This window comes from Onychomys torridus, chromosome 17, assembly GCF_903995425.1.
Source record: "Onychomys torridus chromosome 17, mOncTor1.1, whole genome shotgun sequence".
In the NCBI taxonomy this organism is placed as follows: Eukaryota; Metazoa; Chordata; class Mammalia; order Rodentia; family Cricetidae; genus Onychomys; species Onychomys torridus.
Window position 1 is genome coordinate 63,219,306 of NC_050459.1, and position 27,508 is coordinate 63,246,813.

The window sequence follows — 27,508 nt, forward strand, 5'->3', positions numbered from 1 at the left end:
GTGAAGCCTGTAGTTGGGGATCCTCAGTTCCCTAGGTCTAGCATGTTGCAGCTCCTGGTCCACAGACCAGGGAGTCCACTGTGTTTGGCCCCCAGGCCGTCGTCACCCTGGTACTGTTGTGGTCAGGGCCTAGCACCACTGCCCTGGTCCTCTGTGCTGAGCACCCATGGGAGCTGGCCTGGCTAGGCCACGCCCTCCCTCCGGGTGCCTCGTTCTGTTCTTGCTGCCCTGTCCTACCCTCTTCCTAACGCATCCCCCAGGAGTCCCCGTGACCTGTCTTCCTATGACGGCCTGCCTCTTCACGGCCTCCACTCACTTAGCTCTGTCCTTGGCACATTAGTCCCATATAGCCATGATCTCCTGCCATTTCTAAAGACCCACTTTGTTAGTCTTCTGCTGCCTGCCGCCCAGACTCCGGATGCTGGTGGCCTCCCCTGCTATGCTCGGAGCCTTTGCTGAGCCCCCACATCAGTGAGATGAGGTTCAGTGACACAGGAGTGTGGACTTGGGAGGGCAGGACAGGACTTAGTCCTCTTTCTGCCCTTGTTGTGGCTTCCCTTGGCTCCAGCCATCCTGCCATCCCTTGGCTTCTGGCCACATCCCTGTCCTCAAAAAAATGAGTCAAGGCCTCAATGGTCAGATCTTTGACGACTCTGCAGAGAGTCTAGTTTTTTTGGTTTTTGGTTGTTTTTTTTTTTTTTTTGGTTTTTTTGGTTTTTCAAGACAGGGTTTCTCTGTGTCACTCTGTAGACCAGGCTGGCCTCAAACTCACAAAGATCTGTCTGCCTCTGCCTCCTGAGTGCTGGGATTAAAGGCGTGTTCCACCACCGCCCGGCGAGAATCTAGTTTTTAATGCAGCTGATTTTCTTGGCAGGGCACAGTTTTTGTGTAGTGCAGGCCACTCACATGGGCTGCCTAGATCTAAACCCTGTGTGACCACTGTTCCACTGTAGACCTCCTGCTGGCTCTCACAGTAGGTGGCTATGTGACTCAGGCATGGTACCTAAACCCAGAGAGCTTCCATAGTGACCAGCCTGGCATGTCCCAGCCAAGTCACCTGGGGAGGAGGTGGCAGCTGGTCAGCCATACACCTCAGGGCTCTACCTGATCTTGGCAGGCTGGGGTGCTGCATCCTCAAAGACGCAGTATGTGGATGTTCCAGACTTCCCAACTTTTTGTTGTTTGAGAAAACGTTTCACACACCCTGAGCTCACCTCAAACTTCTGGTCCTTCTTCCTCCATCTCCTGACTTACACGCTTGTTCCACCACATCTGGTTTATGTGGTGCTAGGTGTAGAACCCAGGGCTTTGTGCATGCTTGGCCAGCACTCTACCCACTGAGCTACAGCACTCTACTCACTGAGTTACAGCACTCTATCACTGAGTTACAGCACTCTATCACTGAGTTACAGCACTCTATCACTGAGTTACAGCACTCTATCACCGAGTTACAGCACTCTATCACTGAGTTACAGCACTCTATCACTGAGTTACAGCACTCTATCACCGAGTTACAGCACTCTATCACTGAGTTACAGCACTCTATCACTGAGTTACAGTACTCTACCCACTGAGTTACAGCACTCTATCACTGAGTTACAGCACTCTATCACCGAGTTACAGCACTCTATCACCGAGTTACAGCACTCTATCACCGAGTTACAGCACTCTATCACCGAGTTACAGCACTCTATCACTGAGTTACAGCACTCTATCACTGAGTTACAGCACTCTATCACCGAGTTACAGCACTCTATCACTGAGTTACAGTACTCTATCACTGAGTTACAGCACTCTATCACCGAGTTACAGCACTCTATCCACTGAGTTACAGTACTCTATCCCATTGACACCCCCATTGACCCATGAGACAGCCTGGCTTGTAACAGAGGCCCCAGTCAACCTATGGCCTCTTGGTGCCTCAGTTTCCCCACTTGCAAATTGGGAACTCAGCAGTGTCTCTTCCCTTTATGAGGCCTCACTCAGGGATGGGCACTGGGCCAATGGGGAGGACTGGGTACCCTATGGAAGGAGGAGGGCCCCACAGAACCAGCTGTGCTGAACAGACCCCAAGGGACCTGTCACAGCTCTGGGCCCAAGTGCCTGTGTCCAACCTCCAGCACCGTCTGGAGAAACAGCCGGCGCCGCCCACCACAGCCCTGCTCATTCCCGGGTCTGGAAATTTGGCAGCGGCTTCGGAGCCTGATTAAAGGCATTCCGAGGCTCCACCGTGCTGTGTACTAGTCTGTGTTTACAGTGGGCTGGGGATGGGGAGGCTGGAGGCCCACCCGGGGCCAAGGTGACTCAGCCTGGAATCTACACACACACACACACACACACACACACACACACACACACGCCTGTGTCCTCCAGCCATTCCCTCAACCTGGGCATCACTCCTTCCTGTAGGCAGAAGGCTGCCAGTGTACCAGATCAGCTTGGTGACCCAGCAGGACCCTGGCAACATCACAGCAGGGGACAGACATGAACCCAAATGTGCCGGGCATGGTGGTGCACACCTTTAATCCCAGCCCTGGGGAGGCAGAGGCAGGCGGGTCTCTGAGTTCAGGCCAGCCTGGTCTACAGAGTGAGTTCCAGGACAGCCATAGCTACCCTGTCTCAAAAATAAAATAATTTTTAAAAACATTAAAGAAGAGCTCAGATGTAAGAGTTAGAACCTTCGGTTCCTTCAGAATCAGAAGCACGCACATCAGCTTGGTAGTGACACCCCTGCCACCCCAGCTCTCAGAACCGTTCTGGGCTTCCTGAGACCTCTGCCCCATGGGCTCCTCTATGTATGTGCACAAACCCAAACACAATTTTTTTTTAATTTTTAAAATAAAAACCATAAAAGTTAAAGTGGATCACGGTGTGCACTCTTGTAACCCCAGTGTTCAAGACTGCACCTGGAGGATTGCTCTGAGTTTGAGATCCTGTCAGGGGCAGAGCACTTGCATAGTGAGCCTCTAGTCTTGGGTTCCACCCCCAGGACTGCGAAAACAAAGGGGCCCAAAAAGGAACAAGTGTTGGGGAGGAGGTGAGGCTGGGAGCTTGGAGCTTGTGGGGGTGTGACACTCACAGCTGTCAGGGAGGGCGCCACAGCCCCACGCTCCCTCCCGACGTGCACTGGGGTTTGAAGGCCAGGGCTCCGTTACACACTTGCACACTGTGTTCACAGATTACTCCCAACCACCAAAAGATGGAAAAATATGCCAAGTGTCAATCATCTGAGGAATAAATAAACAGCGATGTGGTGTGCCCATCAGGGGCATGCAGTGGGCCAGATGGATCTCAGACAGACGGGACATGACAGAAGCCAGACATGAAAAGGCCACATCTTGCATAGCTGTGGGACTGAGAAATGTCCAAAACATCTAGAGAGATGGGAAGCAGAGTTGGGGATACCAGGGTGGGGAGGGTCTGGCCTCAGTGCAGGCAGGCTAAGACACAGTGCCCCCACCCAGGATCAGCCACCCCAGAGCCCCTCACACATTGTCTCCCAATCGCACCAGGCTGTCCCCTGCAGGTGTGGCACTCCCTGTCTTCTATCACTGCCACAGTTAAGCCTCTAGAGACCTAGATCCCTGGACTGTGCTAAGGTGAGGGTCTGTCAAGGAGTGTGGGGCATGTAAGGAAAATACATACTGGTATTTGGGGTCTGGGGTACTCTCCTTTAGACTCTCAAGGGAGCGGAGCTTGTGGGAGGCTGGGGTGCAGCTCAGGGGTCGAGCACTTGCCCAGCACATGTAGGGCTGAGCATGATAGGCAGGCCCCAGTCTTAAATTGCCATGCATGGGGTCTGGCTCCCATCCCAGCACAGAGGGGGAAGCTAGGGCTGAACTATTCCAAATTCTTGTTGCTGTAACTTAGGGAGCACAGGCCTTTTCTCCACCTTCTGACAGGACAGAGGAATTTGGGGGAGTGGGTTGGGTGAAAGGTCACAGCTCTTGTCCCCATATTCCTGCCCTGGAGGGCTCCCTTGCCACTGCTAGAGGTTTGTTCCCAGCTAGCCATTCCTCGTAGCCTGAGCGCATTGCCTGGGGGCTGCTCCTGCTCCACCAGGGTTGGGGTGAGCTGGGATCCCCGTGGGGGACCATGATGGCACAACCATCTACTCTTTAGAATCTGAGGACTTAGCTGAAGGGAGCAGATGGTTCCTCCTAGGGAGAGTTTGGAGCTGTGGGTGGTTGACTGGGCTGGGGCAGCATGGCCAGGGGAGGCGGGAGGGTGGCCTGTGCTAGGGAGGATCCCAGGCTCTGTCAGTGTTGAGTGGTGCTATGTGGTTTCTGTTCCCTTCATGTGTGGCATCCCCCTCCCAGGGCGCTATCTGAGGCCCCTGCCTGGGGCCTCTGTACCCGTCCTTCCTTCCTGCTCTTTAGTAGCTCCTCCAGGCCTTCCCTGAGCTTGTTGGCTCCTGGGGTGCTTACAGAACCCAGGGAGGCCAGCTCTCCCTCCTAGAGAACACTGGGAAGGTGGCCCTATTCCAGGGTCCCCTACCTTTGGCCTTCTCCTGTAACTGTGCTACCAGGCTGCAGGGCCACATGTGGCCCCCTGGGCCTTTGTGTGCTTGCTGTCAGCCTCCGCTGGGTGCTTGGTGCCTGAGCACTGGGAGGCCGTGGTTAGTCTCTGAGCCTCTCCTTAGTTCAGCCTTGAGTAGAGGGAAGCTGCCCTTCTGGTCTGTCCTGAAGCATGTTCCTGTCTGCTTGTGGTGTGTCCAAGGTCCACTTCTCTTCCAGGCTCTGCTCCTGATCACCATGGAGGTGGCAGTATGTCAGGAGACAGAGCCTGGTGGAGGAGGTTCAGATGGTGAACTGAAGAAGGGAGAAAGAACCGTGAAGTTCTAGGCAGTGGCTGGTTTCCTCGCTGGTATCTGTGCAAAGGCCCTGAGGCAGCTGCAACTGGCTTATCTGGTAGAGGGGCTATGAGGTTGGGGAGAACAGAGGGACAGACAAGTGAGGGGGAAAACTGAGGCATACACAGAGCATACATCCCTCTCCTCCTCCTCCCTGCTCCTTTTCACCATAGTCCCTGCACAGGACAGAGGCCCAGCGTCAGGTGACTTGTTCCCCTTAATCTCTTTACAAGGCCAGCCTGTTGCCATGGTGACTACAGGCAGTCCTGTCCTGCCCAAGGCCGCTCCTTCTGAACAGTGAGGCTGGGAGGGGCTAATGGGTGTGGGAGTTGCACAGGTCTTTTGGGGAAACTGCCAGGTCCTTTCCCACCCCCAGAGGTACCCATATCAGCTCCACACAAGTCCAGAGGTGGCTTTTCTATGATTCCCTGACCAGCCCACCCTAGGAGAGGCCAGCAGGGACCTCCATTGAGCCATCCACCTGGGGAGGTGCTCCAACTGCAGTGGGAGGGATGTCAGCCCCTGGTTCCTGGAGGGGCCTGGACCCCCATCTACAGGACAACCCTCTCATGCTTGGCCACCTCCTAGCTAGGCAGGCCCTGTCTTTGTCCCAGGCTTGACTTGTCCATCAGAGGAGTAGAGTGCTGTCCTGAGAATGTGTCTCCCCAACTCCTGCTCTGGAGCCAGGGGCTGTGAAATAAAGTCCTTAGGGCTAGAGACGGCTCAGGAGTTAGGAGTGTGAGTGTGTTCTTGCAGAGACCTAGAGTTCCGTCAGGCTCCAGGGGGTCCAGTGTCCCCTTCTGACGTCTGAACATGTGCACAGGTGCATGTAATTAGAAATAAAATACTTGGTTTTGTTAACAGGGTTTCTCTGGGTACCCTCGGTTGTCCTGGAACTCACTCTGTAGACCAGGCTGGCCTCGAACTCAGAGAACTGCCTACCTCTGCCTCCTGAGTGCTGGCATTAAAGGCATGCGACACTGCTACCCAGCTAAAATACATGTTTTTAAAGAGTCTTGCTGGGCAGTGGTGGTGCACGCCTTTAATCCCAGCACTCGGGAGGCAGAGCCAGGTGGATCTCTGTGAGTTCGAGGCCAGCCTGGGCTACCAAGTGAGTTCCAGGAAAGGCGCAAAGCTACAAAGAGAAACCCTGTCTCAAAAAACCTAAAAAGAGTCTCGAGGTGAGCTCACCCTCGATTAAGGTGAGAGCCAAATCCAAATCACTCCTTGGTGTCTGTGAGGATGCCAGGGGCTCCGAGGGCACAGATACTCCAGGAGTACTCAGGTCACTGCTAATCCTTCTGGAAACTCCTCCACAGGAGTTGGAACACCTGACTCCACAAAGTTGTGGGAATTGCCACAGTGGCATTCAGGGAATTGTGCGAGTCTGGGGAAGATACAGACTCTTTTTGTCGGGGCCTTTTGAACGTGAGACCACAGATACTGAGGGCTGTGCTGTGGGAGTGGAAGAGAGGCAGGTGTGGTCAAAGCATGCACAGAAGGGCTTGTGGACGGGGAGCTAGGAGCCCAAGCCCCAGGCTGCCGAGCCTGTGTAGGAGGTGGGTGAGGCAGGGGAATGGAGGCAAGGGATGCCCATGGCTCTCAGCCACACAACTTGTGGCAAGTGGGCAGCTCTAGAATTCTAGCACAGCCTTATCATGTTCGCCTGGGATTTGCCCTGGGGTGGAGGGGCTCAGGGAACACCCAGAGGTGCCCCATCTAGCTGTCACCCCTCCAGATGCCATGTCTGTGGAGACATGTCCAGCATGACTGCAGTGTGAGATAGACTGCTCCTCTACCCGTCAGCTTTGTGGGGCCAGCCTGTCCCCCTAATCACAGAACAGCAGCAAAAGGTATGGTAAGGACATCTACAACCCTGACTCCCAGGCACTGCTTGGAAGGGTCAGCATGGATAGAGACTGGCATTCTGGAAGGATCCAAGGCTGCAGCTAACAGGCAGGAAGTGAGACCCCACTTGCAGGCTCTGTTCACAGCCTGGTTCTGAATACAGCAGCCACCAGTTCTCAAGAACTCACTGTGGCAGGTTCAAGATCCAGGAGTACAGACCAGCTCGTGGCCAAGGGTGGCTGGGGGCCACGCAGCTGCAAGCAGGGGCTGTGACCAGGCCAGTGCTGAGGTCCTTTCTCCAGTTTGCATGGTGCCCAGCGGAGAGTGCCTTGGGCCCCCAGCTGTGTCTTCTGTATTCCTCTGTGGTGCACACACCTGTAACGTCAGCACTCAGAAGGCTCAAGCGAATGTGTGGGTGCCTGCCTTCCCTCCATCAAGGTGGGCTCTCAGAATCTTGGAGAGGGCTGTTTGTAGACTTAGGCCCTGGGCCTGACCCACAGGACCTGAGTAGGAACGCTGTGGTGTGACCCCTGCTAGCAACTGTGAGGTGGGAAAGGGAGGCATCGATGGGCCTTAGCTCTGAGCTCTGCCCAGGGCAGTGAGAGTCACTTTATCTCCTGGGAGGTCCCTCAAGGACCAGTGTCCGTGTGTACCTGCTTGTCATGGTGACCAGCTTAGCCTGGGGCCAGGGACTAGTGGTTTAACTTTAGACTGGTGGGTCTCTGCCTTTAATACAGTGGCCCCAACCATAAAAGTGTTTGTTGTTACTTCATAACTGTAATACTGCTGCTGTTATGAACTGTACTGTAAATACCTGACGTGCAGGACATCTGATGTGTGACCCACAGGGTGAGAACCACTGCTTTAGACACAGTGTGGCTTCACAGGGCAGATGGACTGCTGTGTGGGCAGCCCCAGGGCGAGCAGCGGACTTACTCAGTCATTCTTCTGTCCATGTGTGCACCTTTCCTTCCTCACTCATTCATTCATCCGTGTGCCCACTCACTCACGGCCATTCATTCATGAACTCATTCACTCATCCACATGCTCATCATCCTCGTGTTTGTGGCCCATCAACAGATAGTAGGCTGGCATGGCCTGAGCTCCGTGTCCTCAGGAAGCAGTGTGGCAGGGAGAGGGTGTGCGTTTGGCTGTAGGAAAGCTACGGCAGCAGCTGAAGAGAGGCTTGTGGGTCACGCCCTCCGGAAGCTCTTTGGCTTACAGTTACAGCTTATTTGAACCCGAGGATAGGATTTAAACCAGGACATACAGGGTGGACGGCCCAGGAGACATGGGGCAGGCCTTTCAGTTGTCTCATCCCCATAGCCCATGGACATGGTCGTCCTGCCTGCACCAGTGTGTGCCAGCACAGCTGTGTCTGCCAGAGCATCTGGGCTCTTGTTGGAGGTCAGTCTTGCAGCCTGAGTGGCCACCAGCATGGGTGACCTCAGTGTCCAGTGTCTAGCTGGTCAGGCTGATGACAGGTGGTCTTGAAGCCCAGGTGCATGGTGATACTCCTTAAAAACTATTTAGGGCGGTGGTGGCGCACTCCTTAATCCCAGCACTCGGGAGGCAGAGGAAGGTGGATCTCTGAGTTTGAGGCCAGCCTGGGCTACATGGTGAGTTCCAGGACAGCCAAGGCTACACAGAGAAACCCTATCTCAAACACACACACACCCAAAAAAACGAACACCCCTGTCTGTCTGTCTGTTCGTCGGTCTGTCCATCCATCCATCCACATGTGGAGGTCAGAGGATAACTAGTGAAGTCGGCTCCTTCCTTCACCATGTGAATCATGGGGGTTGGACTGGGTCAGACTTGGCACTGCGCCGCCCATACCTGCCAAGCTGTCTTGCTGGCATGGCCACTCCAGCCCCCTCTTTGCTTTTTAAACAGGTCTCCTTAGCCAGGGGCTGATGGAAACTCAGTCTAGCTCCTGATTATATTTGAGTACTTGTCTTCAACATAAAAACCTAGCATAAAGTCATTCCAACAGAAGTGCATTCTGGGAATTCAGAGCTCGTGTGGCTAACTGTAGGGCGTACTCCTTTGCATCCTTGTCTCACAGACCGAGACTTAACAGTGAGTGTCGTGGTAGAATTAGGTGAACAGCTGTTGATATCAAATCCTGATGGGACTTCGAGGGCACCACATCATCTGCATTCTCTCATGACACCTGGGTTTCGAGGGCTTTGTTGCATGACTGGCCCATTTGTGGTCATTCTCAAGCTCCTAGGTAGCTCAGCACATTGCTGTCAGGCTGTTGCTCTGAAGGGGAGCTGTGGGGCTTCCCCTTGCCAAGGAGAAGCCTCAGCCTTCACCCGCTGTTCACATTCACACTACCAGGCTTTCCCCATGGAGGTTAAACCAACAAAGAGCCCCGCCGCTCTACTGAGCCGCTTCACGGTTCCTGCTTCAGATAACTCTGCTCGGGTCCCATGAAGTTGAGACCGGCTGACACAGGCTGGAGTCATCTGAGAGGCGGGAACTTCAGTTGATAAGACACCTCCATAAGATTGGGCTGTAGGTAAGCCTATGGGGCATTTTCTTAATTAGTAATTGATGAGAGGTGACATCCCTGGCCTGGTGGTCCTGGGTTCCTGAAAGCAGCTGAGCAAGCCATGGGGAGCAAGCTAGTAAGCAGCACCCCTCCATGGCCTCTGCTTCAGCTCCTGCCTGGAGGTGCCTGCCCTGTGTGAGTTCCTGTCCTGACTTCCTTCCATGATGGACAGTGCTGTGGAAGTATAAACCAAATAAACTCTTTCCTTCCCAGCTTGCTTTTTGGTCATACTTTTTTTTTTTTAATCACAGCAACAGAAACACTTAAGATACTGGCTTTGACCTCCTGTCCTTCCTGCCTCAGCCCCCTGAGTGCTGGAATAACAATTATGTACCCCTACCCTGCCTGTGGCACTCTGTCAGGGAGAATGTGCTGGAGGCCTTCAGGTCACCAGGGGACAAGGGACACAGGCTAGACCTCTGTTTCCTGCGCAGCTCGTGAGTGTGTGTGTGTGTGTGTGTGTGTGTGTGTGTGTGTGTGTGTGTGTGTGTGACTGCTCCAGGGGTGATGAAGTCCCCACCACACCAGCCTAGATAGAGCAGCTGCTGCAAGCCTGGGGGGTTCCGGCGTCGCAGGAGAGCAAGGCTTGTGCAGGGTGGGCCATGAGCCCCGAGTGTCCTACCGGTCAGACCCCAAATGCCAGGTTTCCTTTGTTCCCAGACATAGCTGTAAACACAGTGGTCCTGATGTGCCTCTCCAACCCTGGAGGAGCATCTGTGCACACACATGTACTATGCAGTACCATTTCTGTCACCACAGGGGCGGGTTGAGCACAGACCCATCTGGGGGATTCATACTAGGAGGTGGGAAACTGAGGCTCAGACACCTAAGGAGTGTGACCCAGGAGATCTGGAGAGACACAGCCCTTCACAAGGTGGGCGATAGGAGCTACATTGGTGTCTCCCCAGGAAGTACACCTATTCTGCCTTGTTTCATGTTTATAATTGCTCTTACTTGTGTGGGTAGAGGTCAGAGGGCAACTTGTGGGAGTCAGCTTTCCCCGGGACTCGAGGACTGAACTCACGTGCGTCGTCAGGCTTAGCAGCAAACACCTTTTCTTGCTGAGCCATCGTGCCTGCCCCTTTCCATATTGCTGCTAGGAGGGACTCAGTGGGGAGCCGCGGGTGGGGCCAGCTGGCATCCACTGAGAACACAAGGCCCTCCCAGTACAGACCCAGCAGAAGCACCTAAGCACCAGGCCCATTCATCTTCCTCTGGCCTCCGCTGAGGCCCACAGGAAACAGCTGTTTACCTGGGCAGGTGCTTGGCAGCCGGTTGGAGCTCTGCTTCCCCTCCAATGGCGGAGGCCTCCCCAGGAAGCAAGGGCTGGCGTGGGAGAGGGGCGGGAAGTTGGGCCGCCAGTTGTTTGTGAGAGAACTGAGAACCGGCCCCTGTTGTGTACACAATGTGGGACCCTAGCAACCACAGGCCCAGCCAGAGCTAACGGTGCTTTCCTGTGTGCCTGGCCACTGAATTCAGACACTGAGGATCCTGGTCACTGAGGGAGATGGGCCATGCCCCCTCAGTTAAACATCTGCCATCCCCTACAATTCCCAGAGAACATCGCCCCACTCCTAAGCAGGGCTGGAGACCAGCAGCCCTTCCGCTGTGGCTGTGCCTGTTTCCTCAGGGCTCCAAGGAGCTGGGGGCTTAGGCAGGATCCCCAGTGCTCAGACAGCCCCACAGTCCTGTGGGAATTGGGACATATATTATATCAGTAACCAGTTTCCCACTATTGAAAGAGGCTCGCCGGGCGGTGGTGGCGCACACCTTTAATCCCAGCACTTGGGAGGCAGAGCCAGGCGGATCTCTGTGAGTTCAAGGCCAACCTGGGCTACCAAGTGAGTTCCAGGGAAGGCACAAAGCTACACAGAGAAACCCTGTCTCGAAAAACCAAAAAAAGAAAGAAAGAAAGAAAGAAAGAAAGAAAGAAAGAAAGAGGATCCTCGATGGCCAGCATATTTGTGGTTTCTGGCCAGGCTTCCTAGGTCTCTCAGCAGAGTAAACCGGCTAGCTGGTCCACAAGTTCACGGTCAGGAGCTTCTTCAGGGTATGCTGTTCCACTAGGGCCATGCAGGGCAGGCTCCGCCCCTCCAGAATCTTAGTCCCACAACCCCACCTGTGGATGTCTGGGTACTCTGTAGGGGCTCTCTTAGAACATGTCCCCTCCTGCATAATGACAGCTGGTGGCTTTGCTTCTCCAGCTTCAACTGCAGAAGTCCCAGTACCTGCAGCTGGGCCCCAGCCGCGGCCAGTATTATGGCGGGTCCCTGCCCAACGTGAACCAGATTGGAAGTGGCAGCATGGATCTCTCCTTCCAGGTGAGCCCGTCTTCCTAGGTAATACTCCAAGTCTTCCTGTCTCAACTTTGTCCCATTCTGGGCCCCACGTCAGCCACATACTCCAGGGACGGCTGAGTGGCCCCCAGGCTGAGTGGTTTCCTCCCGCGTCTCTTATATCCCGGGGCTTGGTGGAGGGAGCCGAGCCAGGTTCCCTGAGCTCCACAGACTCCTGGAGGCAGTCCACTCACCCCCACCTCCACCCCTCCCCTGCAAGGCTGCTCACAGCACTCAGCAGCCACTGCACCTGCCAGCAGGCTTTGAGGCCTTGGGAAGAGCTCGGGGCCTTGGGGGCTTGGCTCCAGCCGCCTCACTGATCTGCAGTTCTCAGAAGGAAGCCCCTGCAGCCTGACCCCACTTGTCTGCAGACAGTTCTTGGCAGAGCTGTGTACCCGCATGGCTCCCTCAGGCCACGGCTGCTGTCAAAATAATGTAGATAAGGACCTGCATCTTCTCCCCAGACCCCAGTCTTCAGAAGTGCAAGGACGGGGGTGCAGACAGGGCCCTCAGTCATCAAACACAGTGCTACCAAGGGTCTGAGAACAACCATGTCCCCAAGAGCTGGCAGGCTCCTCCCTTACCTCATGGTAGTGCGGCTGCTGGGGTAGGCAACCTGTGTGCCTGGGTGTGCTTAGAGCTGCTAGCTTGGTCCTCACTCTGTGGAGTTCTGGGGCTAGGTGTATTGAAGTCACCACTTTCTGGGTCGGTGACCTCCATTTTATCTTCCTTCCAGCCCCTCCTCCCTCCACCCAGGCCTTTCACCTAACCCTGCATGGTCACCACCATGGACTTCTCAGGCCGAGGGTACAAGGGACCCTACTAGGCCCACATTTGTCTGAGGCACACGTGCTCACTGGACAGTTCAGGGTGTTGATTCTTTGCATTTAAAGTGAAGTGGACTTTTGGGGTTAGCCCTGACCACAGCTCAGTGTCTCTGGTAACTGAGCCCCAGACTGAGGCTGACCTTGCCCAGCACCAGTCTGTAAGACCTTGACCCATGCCAGGCGGCGGTGATGGCGCACTCCTTTAATCCCAGCACTTGGGAGGCAGAGGCAGGTGGATCTCTGTGAGTTCGAGGCCAGCCTGGTCTACAGAGAGAGTTCCAGGAAAGGCGCAAAGCTACACAGAGAAACCCTGTCTCGAAAAACAAAAAAAAAAAAAAAAAAAAAAAAGACCTTGACCCATATGTGGGCACTAGGTGCCCACAACTGTCCCTGTGGCTCTCAGGGATGGCCCCCTCCATCCTCCTACCCAAGATGAATCTGCTCAGTGCCCCCATCTTGGGAAGTGTGTATAGGTACCACTCAAAGTCTCCCAGGACTCTTGGGGTCCTTCTTGGGCAGATGCCACGTGCAGCAAAGTCCAAGCATGTGACCCAAGCTGCATGGTCCAAGCCCCAAAGCATGCACATGCCCAAGTGCTGGATCCCAAATGGAGCTGTAGAGCTGGGGGGAGAGGGGGGACCTGGAGAAGTGGGCGGGGCCTGGAGGAGTGGGCGGGACCTGGAAGGCTGGGTGGTCTCTAGAGGGCTAGTAGCTTGTGGCCTGTGTGTCTTGGTTGCTAATGAGGGCAGAGAGCTGGGAGGGGCCTGATGTGTAGGGGCATTCCTGGCCTAGAGAGATGGGCACCAGCTGCCTCAGTTTCCCCTCGGGGCTTGTAATGTCTCAGAGAGGTGACTGGCCCCTTCTTTCCCCAGGCCCTGGTGGTTCATGGTCATCTTTGGGGCTCACTGCCTTTCCATAGGGAAAGGTATAGAAAAGTCCCCAACCACCAAGGACTTTTTCTCAGTCACAAAGAGAGTTGGCAGGGCCTTCTCCACCAGCTCTGAAGGCAGGCACAGAGAAAGAAGTAGCCAGTCCATCCAGCCATTGCCAACAGGGAGCCTGTTTGAATATCAGGATGGCGTTTGCTTTCTGCCTGGGGATAGAAGGGCCCAGGAAACCAGGCAGACATGGGGGCAAGACATGGCCTGGGCTGGCACAGGTATCTGAGTTCACCCTAACATGGTGACAGGCTTCTGGCAGCCTTGGGGACTCCAAGGCTTTCCTGGAGTCTTGTGCCAGCCCAGGTGTGGGTAAGCAGCCCCAGCCAGCCAGGCCACGGCCCCAGAAGGCGCCTGTACTTGGCTCCTAGTGGCGCCTGGCTGAGATGCTGGGGGTGGGAGCAGGGAGTAGGAGAGAGGGCCGCTGCTCAATCCAGAGCAGTTCTGGGCTCTGCCTCCGTCCTCTTGGGAGCAAGTGCTGGGCCAGGTGGGCCCCGTAGCAGCTCTGGGCTTGAAGCCCTGGGGGCCTCTCTTGGCAGGCCCCTCCAGAGATGACGTAGGTGGGGACAGGAGGCCGGCCAGGCCTGGAAGAAAGGGTGGAGGCTTGTCTGCACCTGGCCAGCTGGGGAGAGCTATCCTTGGCACCCAGGCAAAGCTCTTACCGCCCTGTCTGGCCCTAACATGCAGGCTGCACTTCATGCCTCCTGCCCTTCCTGGGACATCCCTGCCAGCTTTTGCACCCTAGCCCGTGGTTCAGCTGGAGCTTGGGCTGCCAAAGAAGTCTGTGGAGTGGAGTCTGAGTGTGTCCATAGATCAGGGGTCCCCGAGGGTAGAGCTGGGGGGACCTCAGGCCTCAACCAGTAATCTGGTTTGTGTCTTCCCTCTCCTTTCTGAACTCCCTTTCCTTGCCCATCCATCTCTCCAGACACCATTTCAGTCCTCAGGCCTGGACACGAGTCGGACTACACGGCATCATGGGCTTGTGGACAGAGTGTATCGTGAGCGTGGTAGACTTGGCTCCCCGCACCGCCGGCCCTTGTCAGTTGACAAGCATGGGCGACAGATATCCTTTTTGCAGAGGATGTGTGTGGGGATAGGGAGGGAACAGGGAAACAGGTACACACTGCCTGTGGACACCAAAACGGGGAAATCTGGGGGGCAGCCTGGAGATAGCCAGTGTGCTGGAGTCAGAGGTAGGGTTAGTGGGACAAAGAAAAGAGCTAAAGGAGAGTGACTCCGGACCCAGCGGACGGGGCTGCAGGAAGTGGAGAGTTCTCTAGTTGAGGCCACAGACAGAGCCAGGCCCAGATGGACACAACAGTGACCCCACACATACTGTCGGACTGTTGTTTGGAGGGTGGACACCTGCCAGGGTCCTCCTCCTCACTTGGCTTCCTCAGTGAGATCACATCACAGAGTGGCTTCAGGTCACTCTTGCGCCAACCCCCAACTCTGCAAGATGGAGCTATCTGTCTGCTCCCTGCTCCTTGCTTCTGATCAGGCCTTTGGTGCTGGGACCTGCCTCAATTGAAGAGGTCACTTGAATTTGGCTTCCCTGAGGCATCTGGGCCCCAGTGTGAGGCCCAGGCCTCCTCTTGGAATGGTTTGAAGGGTGGTGCTGAGTTGTAGGTGAATGGGTCTGGCCCCCCGGGGATCCCCTGCACCAGCAGCTGCTTCCAGCCAGACAGGAAACACCCCTTGCCCTCCTGGCCAGCTGTCTGCAGGCCAGCCACAAGTAGGGAGCCGAGGCCACTCCCAGCAGCCCCAGCACACTGGCCCCACAGACTGTGCATAGGCTTCCTGTGCTATGGCCATGACATCGAGGTTCCCTTAACCCGTGCACGCCGACAGCTGCCCCTACGGCACCGTGTACCTCTCGCCTCCTGCAGATACCAGCTGGAGGAGGTCAGTGCCAGGGCCACCTGCCTCTGGGAGGAAACAGTAGATGTTTGTTACAGTTGTGTGGAGATGCAGGGCACAGTCACTGGAAAGTGACCAAGTGAGCCAGATGCTTCCAAAGGGTCCCAGAAGTGAACTGTCTCTGAAAAATGGAGAGCTTGGCTTCAGGAGCCTCCAAAGCCTTATTTCTGTCCCTGCTGCCCCTTCCTCCTCCTCCTTTCTTCCCTCTCTTTTTCTTTTTCTGTATTTCTTTTTGCTTGTTGATTTTTTGAGACAGTGTCTCCCTGTGTAGTCCTGGCTATCTTGGAACTCACTCTGTACACTCTGGTCTCAAACTCAGAGATCCACCTGCCTCTGCCTCCCCAAGTTGTGGGATTAAAGGCGTGCGCCACCACCGCCTGGCTTACATTTCTTGAATCGTCAGTAGTGTGTCTTGCCTGTTTTGGGGTTTTGTTTTGTTTTGTTTTGTTTTGTTTTTTTGTTCTCTTAATGAGACAGCCTCTCTGTAGCCCAGACTGGCTGCAAATTACCAGGCTCAAGTGGTCCTCACCCTCCTGTGCACCACCAAGCCTGGCATTTTGCTCCATGGAAGCAACATTTCAGACACATTCCTCAATGGTCTTTGGCAACTGAGATGCAGATCTGTGGCTGCGCATGAGGACCCTGCTTCTATCCCCAGCACCACACAAAGGGAACTGTGGGAAATGCTGTTTATTGGTATTTGCTGGATGTGGTGGTCCCACAGAATGACAGAGGCAGGCGGAGCTCCAGGCCGTTCAGGACTGCACATTGAGACCCTGTCTCCAAACAATAGGCTGCAGAAACAGCTCAGCAGCTAAGCACACTGGCTGCTCTTCCAAGGACTCGGATTTGGGTCCTAGCACCACACACTGGCTCACTAGCACCTGTAACTCCAGCTCTAGGGGATTGATACCCTCTTCTGGCCTCGAAAGGAACTGCATGCACACACATATATACATATAAATAAAATAAATCTTGGGGAAAAACAATATAATAAGTACATGCAGTGTGAGCATCCAGTGCCCTGTCACCTGGAAGTGACTGACATCTTGGGAGGCTGTAAAGGTTCTGTGCCAACACTGCACTATTGTACCAGAGGGATGCTTGTTAGGTTTGAGTCACACAGCCTCGGTGCCCTGAGGACTCCCAAGGAAGGACACAGTCTGTGGATAATGGTGATGCTTACTAACATATTCTGCTGCTCTTTCTTTCTCTGAGGCAGGGTCTCATGGACTCAGGCCAACCCCAGACTTGCAGTGTAGCTGGGAATGACCTTTAACACCTGCCTCCAGCCTCAGCCACTGAAATGACAGGCCTGTGTCACCACACATGGTTTATGTGGTACCAGGGATGAAACCCAAGGCCTTATGGGTACCAGGGGAGCACTCGGCCACTGAGTTATGGCCCAGGTCCTTTTCTGTTTTGTTTTGAGACAGATTCTCTCTGTGGAGCCCTGGCTGTCCTGGAACTCACTCTGTAGACCATGCTGGCCCGGAACTCACAGAGATCCACCTGCCTCAGCCTCTTGAGTACTAGAATTAAAGGTGTGCGCTGTCACACCTGGCTTTGGCAGAGGAGAGAGCATGTGTGCCACAGGTGGAGGTCAGAGGTCACCTTGAGCAGTTCTCTACCACGTGGTCTGGGGCTGACACTTAGGACGTCAGCCTTGGCAGCAAGCACTCCTTCCTACCTTCCATGCTCTCTTGCTGACCCAGTCTTTTCAAACATGGTGTCTCTCTGTGCTCCTCAGGCAGGCCTCACACTCCTGGGCTCAGGCAGTCCTGTCTTCACTGTTGCTGGGACCATGCATATGGAGTATCATCCCTGGCTCAATTAAAACAAACCAAGCTGGACGGGCCGTAGAGGGCTTGGTGCTCAGTTGGTAGAGTGTTCACTTAGCATACACAAAGTTTGGGTTCCATTCTCAGATCCACATAAAACTGCGCTGGAGAGACGGCTCTGTAGGTAAGACGGTTCTTCTTATGGTGGTTCACAGCCGTCCATAACTACAATTCCTGGGGACCTGACACCCTCTCTGTCCTCCCTGGACACCAGGCACTCACATGGTGCACAGGCATGCATGCCGGCAGAACACCCATACACATAAAAATAAATAAATAAATCTTTAAAAATATCACAATTCTTGCTGTGTGGCGGTGGTGCACGCCTTTAATCCCAGCACTCGGGAGGCAGAGCCAGGCGGATCTCTGTGAGTTTGAGGCCAGCCTGGTCTACAGAGCGAGATCCAGGGCAGGCACCAAAACTACACAGAGAAACCCTGTCTCAATAAACCAAAATAAATGAATAAATGAATGAATGAATGAATAAATAAATAAATAAATAAATAAATAAATAAATAAATAAATCTCAATTCTTTAGAAAGAAAACAAAACAAAAAGGCATGGAAAGCAGAGTGGCAGGTTCTTTGGAAAACTGTGGCAAACACAGGGCCCTGAGTTAAAATCCTGTGACCCACATGGAGTCAGACACAGCAACATTGTGTAATCCTAGCACACAATGCAGTGAGATAGGGTGTGGGACAGCCTGGCATGCTCATCAGTCAACAAGGAAAGACCCTGGGTCACAGAAGGCAGAAAAAGAGAGCTTCCACAGACTGACTTTTGACTTCTACGTGCATGTCACACCATGTGCATGTTATCACAGCACTCAGGAGGTAGAGACAACCATCAGAGGTTCAAGTTCAGCTATACAGTGAGTTGAGGCCAGCCTGGGCTACATGGGACCCTGTAGAAAGTCTAGGCTATTTTCATTCCATTTTACCCATAATAAAATTGATCACAGAGAGGTCAGAGCACTAACCTGGGACCACACAGCTAGCGATGGAATGACTCACACAGGCTGTCCATGGGGCAGGTCCTGGACCCTTGTAGGGACTAAGGCTGTATCTAACCTGGATAGATCAAGGCTGAGCCTGAGTGTCACCATCTTTCTGTCCCCAGGACCAATTCTGATTCCGCCCTGCACCAGAGCACAATGACACCCACCCAGGCAGAATCCTTCACAGGCGGGTCCCAGGATGCACACCAGAAGAGAGGTATGTCAGGGACCCATGTCCCGTGAGGTCACCAGATGTGGTGGAGTAACATTTAGAGAAAGAGTCAGAGCAGGACAAATGTTCTCAAGGAGTCATGGTGGGGGGCGGTGGCATAGGCTGCTGGAGTTGGGTGTTGAAGAATGCATATGTTTTTGTAGGTAGAACCATCCCTGGGTGATGAGCACTGGCTGTATTCTGGGCCAGTTGGCAAGCACATGCAGAGAAGGTCTATTAACCTACACAGTAGTGGAGGGTAGACTGCAGCTAGCTTCAGGTACCACTTGATCCAGCCCTACTGCCTGAAACCATCTCCATCCCTCCCTTGGGCCCAGCTAGGTAACCCTGTGTGAGAAAAGGGCCATCTCCTTCCCTGTTTGGGGCATTCCCTCACCTGCTGCCATGCACACAGCCCTGTAGCTGAGGCTGTGCCCCAGGCCCTGGGCTCCCACATGGCAGTTAGGCCCCAACACAAGTCTTGTCTTGGGTAGGAGTGTGGGTCCTGTGAGCTAGGTGCAGCAGACCCATGCCAGGCTGACAGAGCCTTAGACACCAAAGCCAGGGAGATCACCTCCCTTGTATTTGAGGCCAAGGTGCTGAGAGAGGGCCTGGGTGTGGCAGGTCACTGGGTCCCAGGGAGCCTCTACTAGTTAAAAGATTCATCCTGGGGGGAAGGGTTGCTGACAGGCACCTGAGGCTGCAAGTTAAATACCCTGTCTGCATTGGGAGGGGGGAGCCGGGGGGGTGGAGAGAACAGTCTAGGCTATTCTGAAACCTGTGGGTCTCCTTAAATGGGGTACACATGCCCTCTCATGCCCTCTCAGGAGCCTTGGTGTGGGGTTCTATGATATGGAAGGACCCACATCCTGCACTCTGAGAGGGGCCGAGGCAGTACAGGGTTACCCTGGCTGCCTCCTGCACCCCCTGACCTGCTTTCCATGAAGTTCTTTCCCATCTACCATTGCTTCTTCTGGCCCTGTAAGTTACAAGGAAGGACGTGAATCCAGCAAGAGGCAGAAAACATAGAGCACAGCGTAGCCACAGAGCATTTGCTGAGCACTATGGGCCCAGGTCTGTCCCCAGCTCTGAAAAACAAAACAAAACCAAAAATAAAAAAAATAAAAAAAGGAGGGGAGAGGAAGACACCCTTAGAAAGACACTAAGGCAGGCTTCAGGCACATCAAGCCAGGCTCCTCGAAGCTCTCCAGTCACAGCCACTGGCCTAGCCTGAGGTCTCTTCTGACATCTCTGCTCATCCTCAAGCATACCCAGTCTAGGCAGACGAGTTAAATCCCAGGTAGCATCAGCAATGGGGTCAGAACCTGTGGTCAAGTGTGGGGGACCCAGGCCGGCCCAGCCGCTGGGTGCCAGGCACTGTTGATGTGCAGGCAGCTGCGGCTTCTCTGCTGACCTTCGGAGTCAGGGCTTCCCGGCCCCCAGCTAGCTTGGGTGGGGTCCTGCTCTCCGTACCGGCGCCTGGCTCCAGCCGCCATCTTAGCTCCGGTGCTCATACCGCCACCTGGCACCCCTTGTGCAGGCTTGCTTGGTGATTAAGTCCTCATTCACAGCTTTAGTAAAGCTCCCAAGCTGCTGTCAGGGCCGGGCAGTCAGTGTGGCCCTGAGGCCGCTCTCGGCTGTGTGGTCATTGGCTTCCTGACTCTTCTCTCCCTCACACCCAGTCTTGCTGCTTGCAGTCCCAGGCATGGAGGAGACCAGGTCTACGACAGACAAGACCCTTAAGCAGTCATGGGACTCAAAGAAGGTAAGAGCTGCTGGCTGGCCAACCTTTTCTCAAACCCAGCCTGCAAATAGATGACTAGGTGGCTTGCTGAGGTGGCTCCATCTTCTCCAAGGTGGGACCCTTGTTTGGCTTGGCCGGCCGGCACCCAAGCTTGGACATCCACAGCAGGCCTAGAGCAGCTCAAAGAAGTAGAGTCTCTGGTCACAGTGGTAAAGAGGACAGACACTGTCTCAGCTGGGACCCCAGCACACTGTGCCCAGGCCAAGGCAGGAGCCACAGAGCAAGGCCTTGCTTCAGAATACAAAGAAAAAGCAGGACTGGTGAGGTTCTGCAGGCAAAGGTGCTGGCCACCAAGCCTGGTGACCTAGTTCCATCCCTAGGAACCATATGGTGGAAGGAGGGGACCAACTCTCTCAAGTTGTCCACTGACCTCCACATGCCTGTAATAGCACAATCGTGCCCAGACCCTTTCACATGCACACACAAATAAATAATAAATGCTGTTTAAAAAGGGCAAGATGCAGCTGGGCAGAAGGCTCAGCAACTCTTGCAGAGGACCTGGGCTGGTTCCCAGCACCCACAAGGTGACTTACAATCATCTGTGTTGAGCTCCAAGGGACCAGTTCCCTCTGCTGACTTCATGAGCACCTGTACACATTCATACATGCAGGCAAAATACACACTAAAAAATAAACACGTCTTTTCCTTTCAAAATAAAAGAGGCTGGTGGTGTGACTCGGGTAGCATGTTTGCCTAGCCTGGCTGGGTTCCATCCCCAACACTGAAGAAAGAAGTAATTTGGCTGGGTGTGGTGTTGCACACTTTTAATCCCAACAAGGAATCAAGAGGTAGGTGGACCTCTTTTTTTGTTTTTTTAAGACAGGGTTTCTCTGTAGTTTTGGTTCTTATCCTGGATCTCACTCTGTAGACCAGGCTGGGCTGGAACACACAGAGATCCACCTGCCTCAGCCTCCTGAGTGCTGGGATTAAAGGTGTGTGCCACTGCCTCCAGGATCAGGTGGATCTCTTATGAATTCAAGGCCAGCCTGGTCTACATAGAGAGTCTACATAGACAGCCAGAGCTACACAGAGAAACCTTGTCTCAAACCAAAACCAAAATAAACAAAAAGAATTTCTGTCCATCTAAACTCTATTGGCTCAGCTTGGAAACAGGGTGGGTGTGACCTGTTGCACAGCTGATCTTGTGTGATCTGATGCCCACCTCATCTCAGCACCCCGAGGCTGAGGCAGCAGGAGCAGGGGTTTGCAACCATCCTGGCTACAAGTCAGTTTGCCAAAGTAAAACTATTTTTAAAAAGAATGAATATGTTCAGAGACCTTAGGGCCTTCATCACATAGCCAAGAAAGCCGTTGGGCCTCTGATCTGTGGAAATCTTGTCTTTTTTTTTTTTTTTTTTTTTAGTTACATTTTTTAAATATATTGTGTACGTGAGTGAGTGAGTGAGTGTGTGTGTGTGTGTGTGTGTGTGTGTGTCCCCTGGCATGCATGAGGAGGAAAGAGGACAAATTTAGGAGTCAGGTCTCTTCTGCCCTGTGGGTCCTGGGGATCAAACTCAGACTATCAGCCTATGGCAAGCTCTTTTATTGGCTCAGTCATATTGCTGCCCCGGAAAGCTTCCAAATCTTGCCCACCTGGAGTTCCATAATACAGCGAATCTGCTGGTTACAAGCCACCCTCAGGGAAGCCCGCAGCTGCTGTCTGCCTGCCCTGCATTTTCTGGCGTGAGCTCCAGCCTGCAGCACTGACCCCCAGAGGATCAGGATCTCAGAGCCCATGGGCAACCAGGAGTGCCCAGTGCTGCAGCCTAGATCTGGGCTTGGGATTTCAGCAAAGACCCTGGCCGTGACCACCCACAGGGCAGCCATAGGACCTGGAGAGGGTTTGAGAAGGCCCTCCTTATAGCTCCTGGCTCTGCCCTGGGCTTCTCCAAGCCAGCCCTGCATGGTTGCTGATCCTGGGCAGGAGAAGGGAAGAGCAGAAGGGCACTGAGCTCACTGCACAGGCAGCCTGCTACCCGCCAACTGCTCTGCTCTCTTTCAGACGGGTTCCAGGCCCAAGTCCTGCGAGGTTCCCGGAATCAAGTAAGTCTGGGTCCCTCCCACTCCTCTGTACCCAGGGCTTTTCCCTTTCCTAGTCTGTACCTGCTGGCAGGAGAGAAAATGAGCATGCCACCAGTGGGTACCCAGGAGATCCTGGCCCTGTCACTTGATGCAAACATGTCCCTATCCCTGTGGACAGCTGTCCTCCCACCCTGGGGTCCTGTCGGGTTCACATCTCACTGAAGGGTATTGTTTTGTGCCCACTGACCTCTCAGCCCCTCCTGTCTCACTGCAGCTGTCCTAGCGTGGCATGGCTGGCCAGCTAGTCACTGTCCCAGACCTCACATCCTGTCTACATCTGCCTCCCCAGCATCTTCCCATCTGCAGAGCAGGAGAGCACGTCAGCCCTGATCCCTGCTACCCACAACACGGGGGGCTCCCTTCCTGACCTCACCAACACCCATTTTCCGTCCCCACTCCCGACGCCGCTGGACCCTGAGGAGCCTGCATTCCCCGCTCTCACCAGCTCTAGCAGCACCGGCAGCCTCGCACATCTGGGCGTCAGCAGCACTGGTCAGGGTAAGGTTCCCATGCTGCCCACACCCCGCAGCAGCATGCACTGGAGTGAAGAGTTCATGGGACTGTGTCTAAGGGTGATACACCTGTCCACAGAGCCACATAGGGCACAGCCTGTGCAAAGGTCCTGGGGTAGGAAGCTAAGCATTGCCTCAGGAGTCAAGTGGTGGCTTTAGGGTTGTGCCATGTAGCGCTCAGCTCCAGGGAAGGTCTGGGAACAGGGAGCCCTAAAGCCTTTGACTTTGTTTGCTAGTGGAGCTTCGACTTGGCCCTCTTAAGCTCCCCCCCCTTTTTTTTTTCCAATTAAAAAATATTGGCTGGGCGGTGGTGGCGCATGCCTTTAATCCCAGCACTCGGGAGGCAGAGCCAGGTGGATCTCTGTGAGTTCGAGGCCAGCCTGGGCTACAGAGTAAGATCCAGGAAAGGCGCAAAACTACACAGAGAAACCCTGTCTCGAAAAACAAAAGAGGACACTGGATCCTTTGATCTGGAGTTACAGGTGATTGTGTGCATCATGCTGGGAGCTGAACCTGGATCCTATAGAAGAGCAGCCTGTGCCCTTAACCACTGGGCCATGCTCCAGGCCACCCTCACCTTTGAAAAGCTTATTTCTCCCTTTGGCCTGTTCCATGCCCCAGCTCTTCCTTGCCCATCCCTCTGGCTCCGAGTTTGACCCAACATTGCTCTTCGGGGCTACTGTGGCTGCCTCCTCTTTATTTTTATCCCCTACTCATTAAAGGCGTGACCATCAGCCCATCATGATGCTCACCCTGCTCAGCTCCTCCTCCTACCAACCTTATGCCTGCCCCACGAGAGCTGAGCCGCCCCCTGCCCCCCCTCCCCCACCCCACTCCCTCCTCTGACCATCTCCCAGTCCTGAACATCACTCCAGGGCCTTTGCACAAGCTGCCTGGTTTGGCACCTGCCTATTCTGATCACCCGCTCACACTGCTCCAGCTAGTACCTCCTACTCTTCTTCAGCCCCTGTGGTGTGGGCCTGTGTCTCCTTGTCCCTGAGGGGGTACAGCAAACCCCAAGCTGTTTTTGCTGTGGTTGCCACATGGATTAGGACAGATGGTAGGACACATTGAGGATGGGGTGCTCAGGTCCCAGTGGGCTCTGTCGGGAGCCTCTCTACAAACCTGGGATTAAGAGCTGCTAAGGAGCACTGTGACCAGGTAGAATTGGTGGAGTCGAGACCAGGGCTCTCCATGCCTTCCATTGATGTGAGCACATCAAGGGGGTAGCAGGTGGGAGCGTGCCGGTGTGCCTTAGGTGTTCTTATTTCCTGAGATTGAAATCGAGGGCCTTGTGTCTGCTCCATAGATGCTAAAGACAGAAGTGGGCTGGTCCACACATGCTCAGCCAGCACTTTACCACTGTGCCACACACGCCACTTCCCCAGCCTCTTTCCTAGGCTTCCAGGTGAGCAGAACAAGAGAACTGGACCATCAGTGCAGGATGTTGAGTCTTCACAGCCTGGTCACATGCCTGTCAGTGCTCAGCTCTGAGGCCCAGGGCCCAGGGAGGGTCTATAAGCCAGGGGCCTCAGCCCTGCACAGAGGCTGCCACGTCCAAACCTTGCTCTTCTCTCTGCCTCCTGCTCTAGCGCTTTCCACGCTGCAGTGACAGTGTAAACAAGCACAAGGAAATAGTTCAGGTGACACTGTTGCTGACCTGCTGGGGTGGCCGACCCTACCCTAGAGATTAATCTGCCGTGTGTGGTTACAAGCCAGCCACTCTCCTTTGACAGGGACTTCGTTTTCTGGGCACCTTTTAGGTTGAGCCAGATCCTGTTAAGGGAAAGGAGCTAGGGGACCATGGCCCCCACCCACCTTGTCTGCAGGCCAGTACACAGGAGGCTGACCCCAAGTCCGCTGCTGGCTATACTCAAAAGCCCTCCAGCAGGGCTTACATGCCAGGGCCAGGCCACAGCCCCCGGCCAGCCTGTCCCGCCCTTCCCTGCCCAGACATCCCCTCCAGCTAGCTCTGCTCCATGGGTGATCCAGGCTGGGCAGAGGGACCCACCAGCAGGGTGCCTGTGTGATTTGCCTGCCCATCTGGCCTCTCTGGGTGTGGTGGTGCTTAGGCAAGGATTAAAAATGCCCTTGTGTTCATGATCAGAGGGCCAGGGGCTAAACACAGCAGCTGGCAGTGTGCTTCCTGCAGCCCACAGTGTGTGTGTGTGTGTGTGTGTGTGTGTGTGTGTGTGTGTGTGTGTGTGTGTACTCATGCTTATTACTTACTTTGAATCCATGTTTAAAAATCAATCCAGGGAGGCCAGGTATGATGAAATATGCCTTTAATCTCAGCACTTAGGACACAAAGCCAGATGTATCTCTGTGAGTTCAAGGCCAGCATGGTCTCCAGAGTGAGTTCCAGGACATCTAGGACTACACAGAGAAACCTTGTCTTGAAAAACAAATAAGAAAATAAAAAAAGGAAGGAAGGAAGGAAAGAGAGAAAGAGAGAGAGAGAGAGAAAGCCACCATCCTTTTTTCTATGTTAGGCCCTACCTTGCCATTTGTCCCACTTCTGCTCGTGTGTGTGTGTGTGTGTGTGTGTGTGTGTGTGTGTGTGTGTGTGTGTCTGCTGAAGCTGGAAGAGGGTAAGAGGGTCCTGGGTCCTCTGCAAAAGCAGCAAGTGTTCTTAACCACTGAGCCATCTCTGCAGCCCCACCTCATTCCCACTTACTTTGTTGTTTTGTTTTTTGGAGACAAGGTCTCATGTAGCCCAGGCTGGGCTAAAACTTGCTGTGTAGTCAGGCATGATCTCAAACCCCTAATCCTCCTGCCTGCATCTCCCAAGTGTGGGGTGACAGGCATGCACCACTCTGTCCGGTGTATGTGGTGCTAGAACAGGCTCTTATGTATCCTAGGCAAGCAGTGTACCAGCCAAGCCGCAACCAAGTCCCAGCCTTCCACATCTGCTTATTTTTTATTATTTTTAGATTTATATGTGTGAGTGTCTGCGTGTCAGCGTGTTTGTGTACCATGTGTGTGCCTGGTGCCCTTGGAGGTCAGAAGAGGCTGTAGGGTCCCCTGGGACTAGAGTTACAGATGGTTGTGAGTCTATGTGGGTGCTGGGAACTAAACCTGGGTCCTCTGCAAGAGCATCTCTGCAGTCTCTACATCCACTTCTTACAGAGCTCCTACTTCTGGCATGTGTCCTCACTGGCCCATAGCTGCTCTGTATCTCAGCAGCCCTGACAGGTACGGGAGGGGCTGTCACTCAGAAGCAAGGCTGAAGCCCAGAGTCCTGGCCTTGAGGGAGCTCTGAGTGCTTCCTCCCAGACAGCGCCCCAGCTCTGCCACTGGAGCAGGGAGCCACCCCCACCCACCCCAGTGCTGGGTAGGAGCAGAGCCCACCAGGATCTGAGGGGAAGTACAAGCTACCTACCTCACAGGGGCCTGCCCCAGGCACAAAGGCCTTCTGCATTCCATCTTCCCTGGGAATGCTAGCTGTGTTCCCAACGTCAGGAACAAGGTGGGTCAGGGTGCTGGGGCAGGCAGGTCCCGGATCTCCTGGTGACTCGGGCACTCTCACTTGGCTCTGATGGTGCCAAGTCCTCCCTATGCTGGGACCTCACTGGGACCGCCTGAGGGCGCTGTTAACATCTGCTAGCTGCTGATGAGGAAGCAGTCTGCGGGAACATGGGAGAGGGAGGTGTCAGTGCGGGCCCTCAGGGCTCCCCTGTCATCAAAGGGGCCTGTTGCCTGCTTGGCTTGGCGCCCAGGATGAGGCAGCTTGCCCCCTCTCTGCTCTGTGCCCTTGATCTCACCCAGGTACCTCATCGCCTCAGAATTCAGGGATGGGAGTCCTTGGAGAAGGAGGGAGCGAGGGAAGGGGCAGCAGGGCCTGCAGAGACCTGGCAGGTGCAGGCATGTCGCTTCAGGGCAGGGCTGGAGCAGAGTGAGAAGGAATCTGGTTTCAGTTCTGGCAGCCTTAGTAAGGGTAGGGAGGAGCGCCATCATCCTGAAGGTGCCAGAGAAGATGTGGATGAAGGTCACTAGGTTGTTAAGAGGTGCCTCGGAGGGAAAGAACATGTTTGTGGAGGACCCTGATGTTGCAGAAACCCTCAGGATGGAGTTGCCTGAGCCAAGCCAAAAAGAGAGAGGGCGATGGTGGCACAGGCCTGAGATCCTAGCACTGGGAGACGGGGAGGAGGATTGCTCTGAGGCCAAAGTCAGCCTGGGCTACCTAGTGAGTTCCAGGATAGCCCTGCATTAAACAATAGTAACAGCTTGGTAGCTTGAAGCTCATTTGGTACACTGCTTGTAGCTTAGTTGATAGAGTGCCTGCCTACCATGCACAAAATCCCTGGGTCAGTCCCTGGTACAGCAAAAACTGGGCACGGGGCTCATATCTGTCATCTTAGCACTCTTGAAACAGGAGACTCAAGAGTTCAAGGTCATTCTCACTACATAGCCATCTTGAGACCAGCCTGAGCTACACAAAACCCTATCTCCAAAGAATAAATAAAAATATAAAAAGGGCCAGGCAGTGGTGGCACACACCTCTAATCCCAGCATTTGAGAGGCAGAGGCAGGTGGATCTCTTTGAATTTGAGGCCAGCCTGTCTACAAAGAGAGTTCCAGGACAGCCAAGGCTACACACAGAGAAACCCTGTCTTGAAAAAACCAAACAAACAAATACACACACACACACACACACAAATACACGTATGCACATATGGAGTTGGCTCAGTGATTAAGAGCAGTGGCTGCTCTTGCATGGACCAGGCTTAGTTCCCAGACCCACATGGTGGCTCACAGCCATCCGTAACTTGAGGTCCAG

General features: G+C 54.3%; 1 protein-coding gene across 4 annotated transcripts in view; it reads left to right on the forward strand.

The window, feature by feature from the left end:
- Crtc1 (CREB regulated transcription coactivator 1) overlaps window positions 1–27,508 on the forward strand; it is a 53,786-nt gene that overhangs the window by 18,288 nt on the left and 7,990 nt on the right. For 3 of the 4 annotated variants that reach the window (XM_036209457.1, XM_036209460.1, XM_036209461.1), the window contains exons 2-8: window positions 11,465–11,581; window positions 14,287–14,424; window positions 15,205–15,266; window positions 18,242–18,336; window positions 20,013–20,095; window positions 22,137–22,177; window positions 22,506–22,714. In XM_036209457.1, coding sequence (XP_036065350.1) covers window positions 11,465–11,581; window positions 14,287–14,424; window positions 15,205–15,266; window positions 18,242–18,336; window positions 20,013–20,095; window positions 22,137–22,177; window positions 22,506–22,714 — 745 coding nt within the window. The remainder of the gene's footprint in view (window positions 1–11,464; window positions 11,582–14,286; window positions 14,425–15,204; window positions 15,267–18,241; window positions 18,337–20,012; window positions 20,096–22,136; window positions 22,178–22,505; window positions 22,715–27,508) is intronic. The other variant, XM_036209459.1, reaches the window with a different exon arrangement.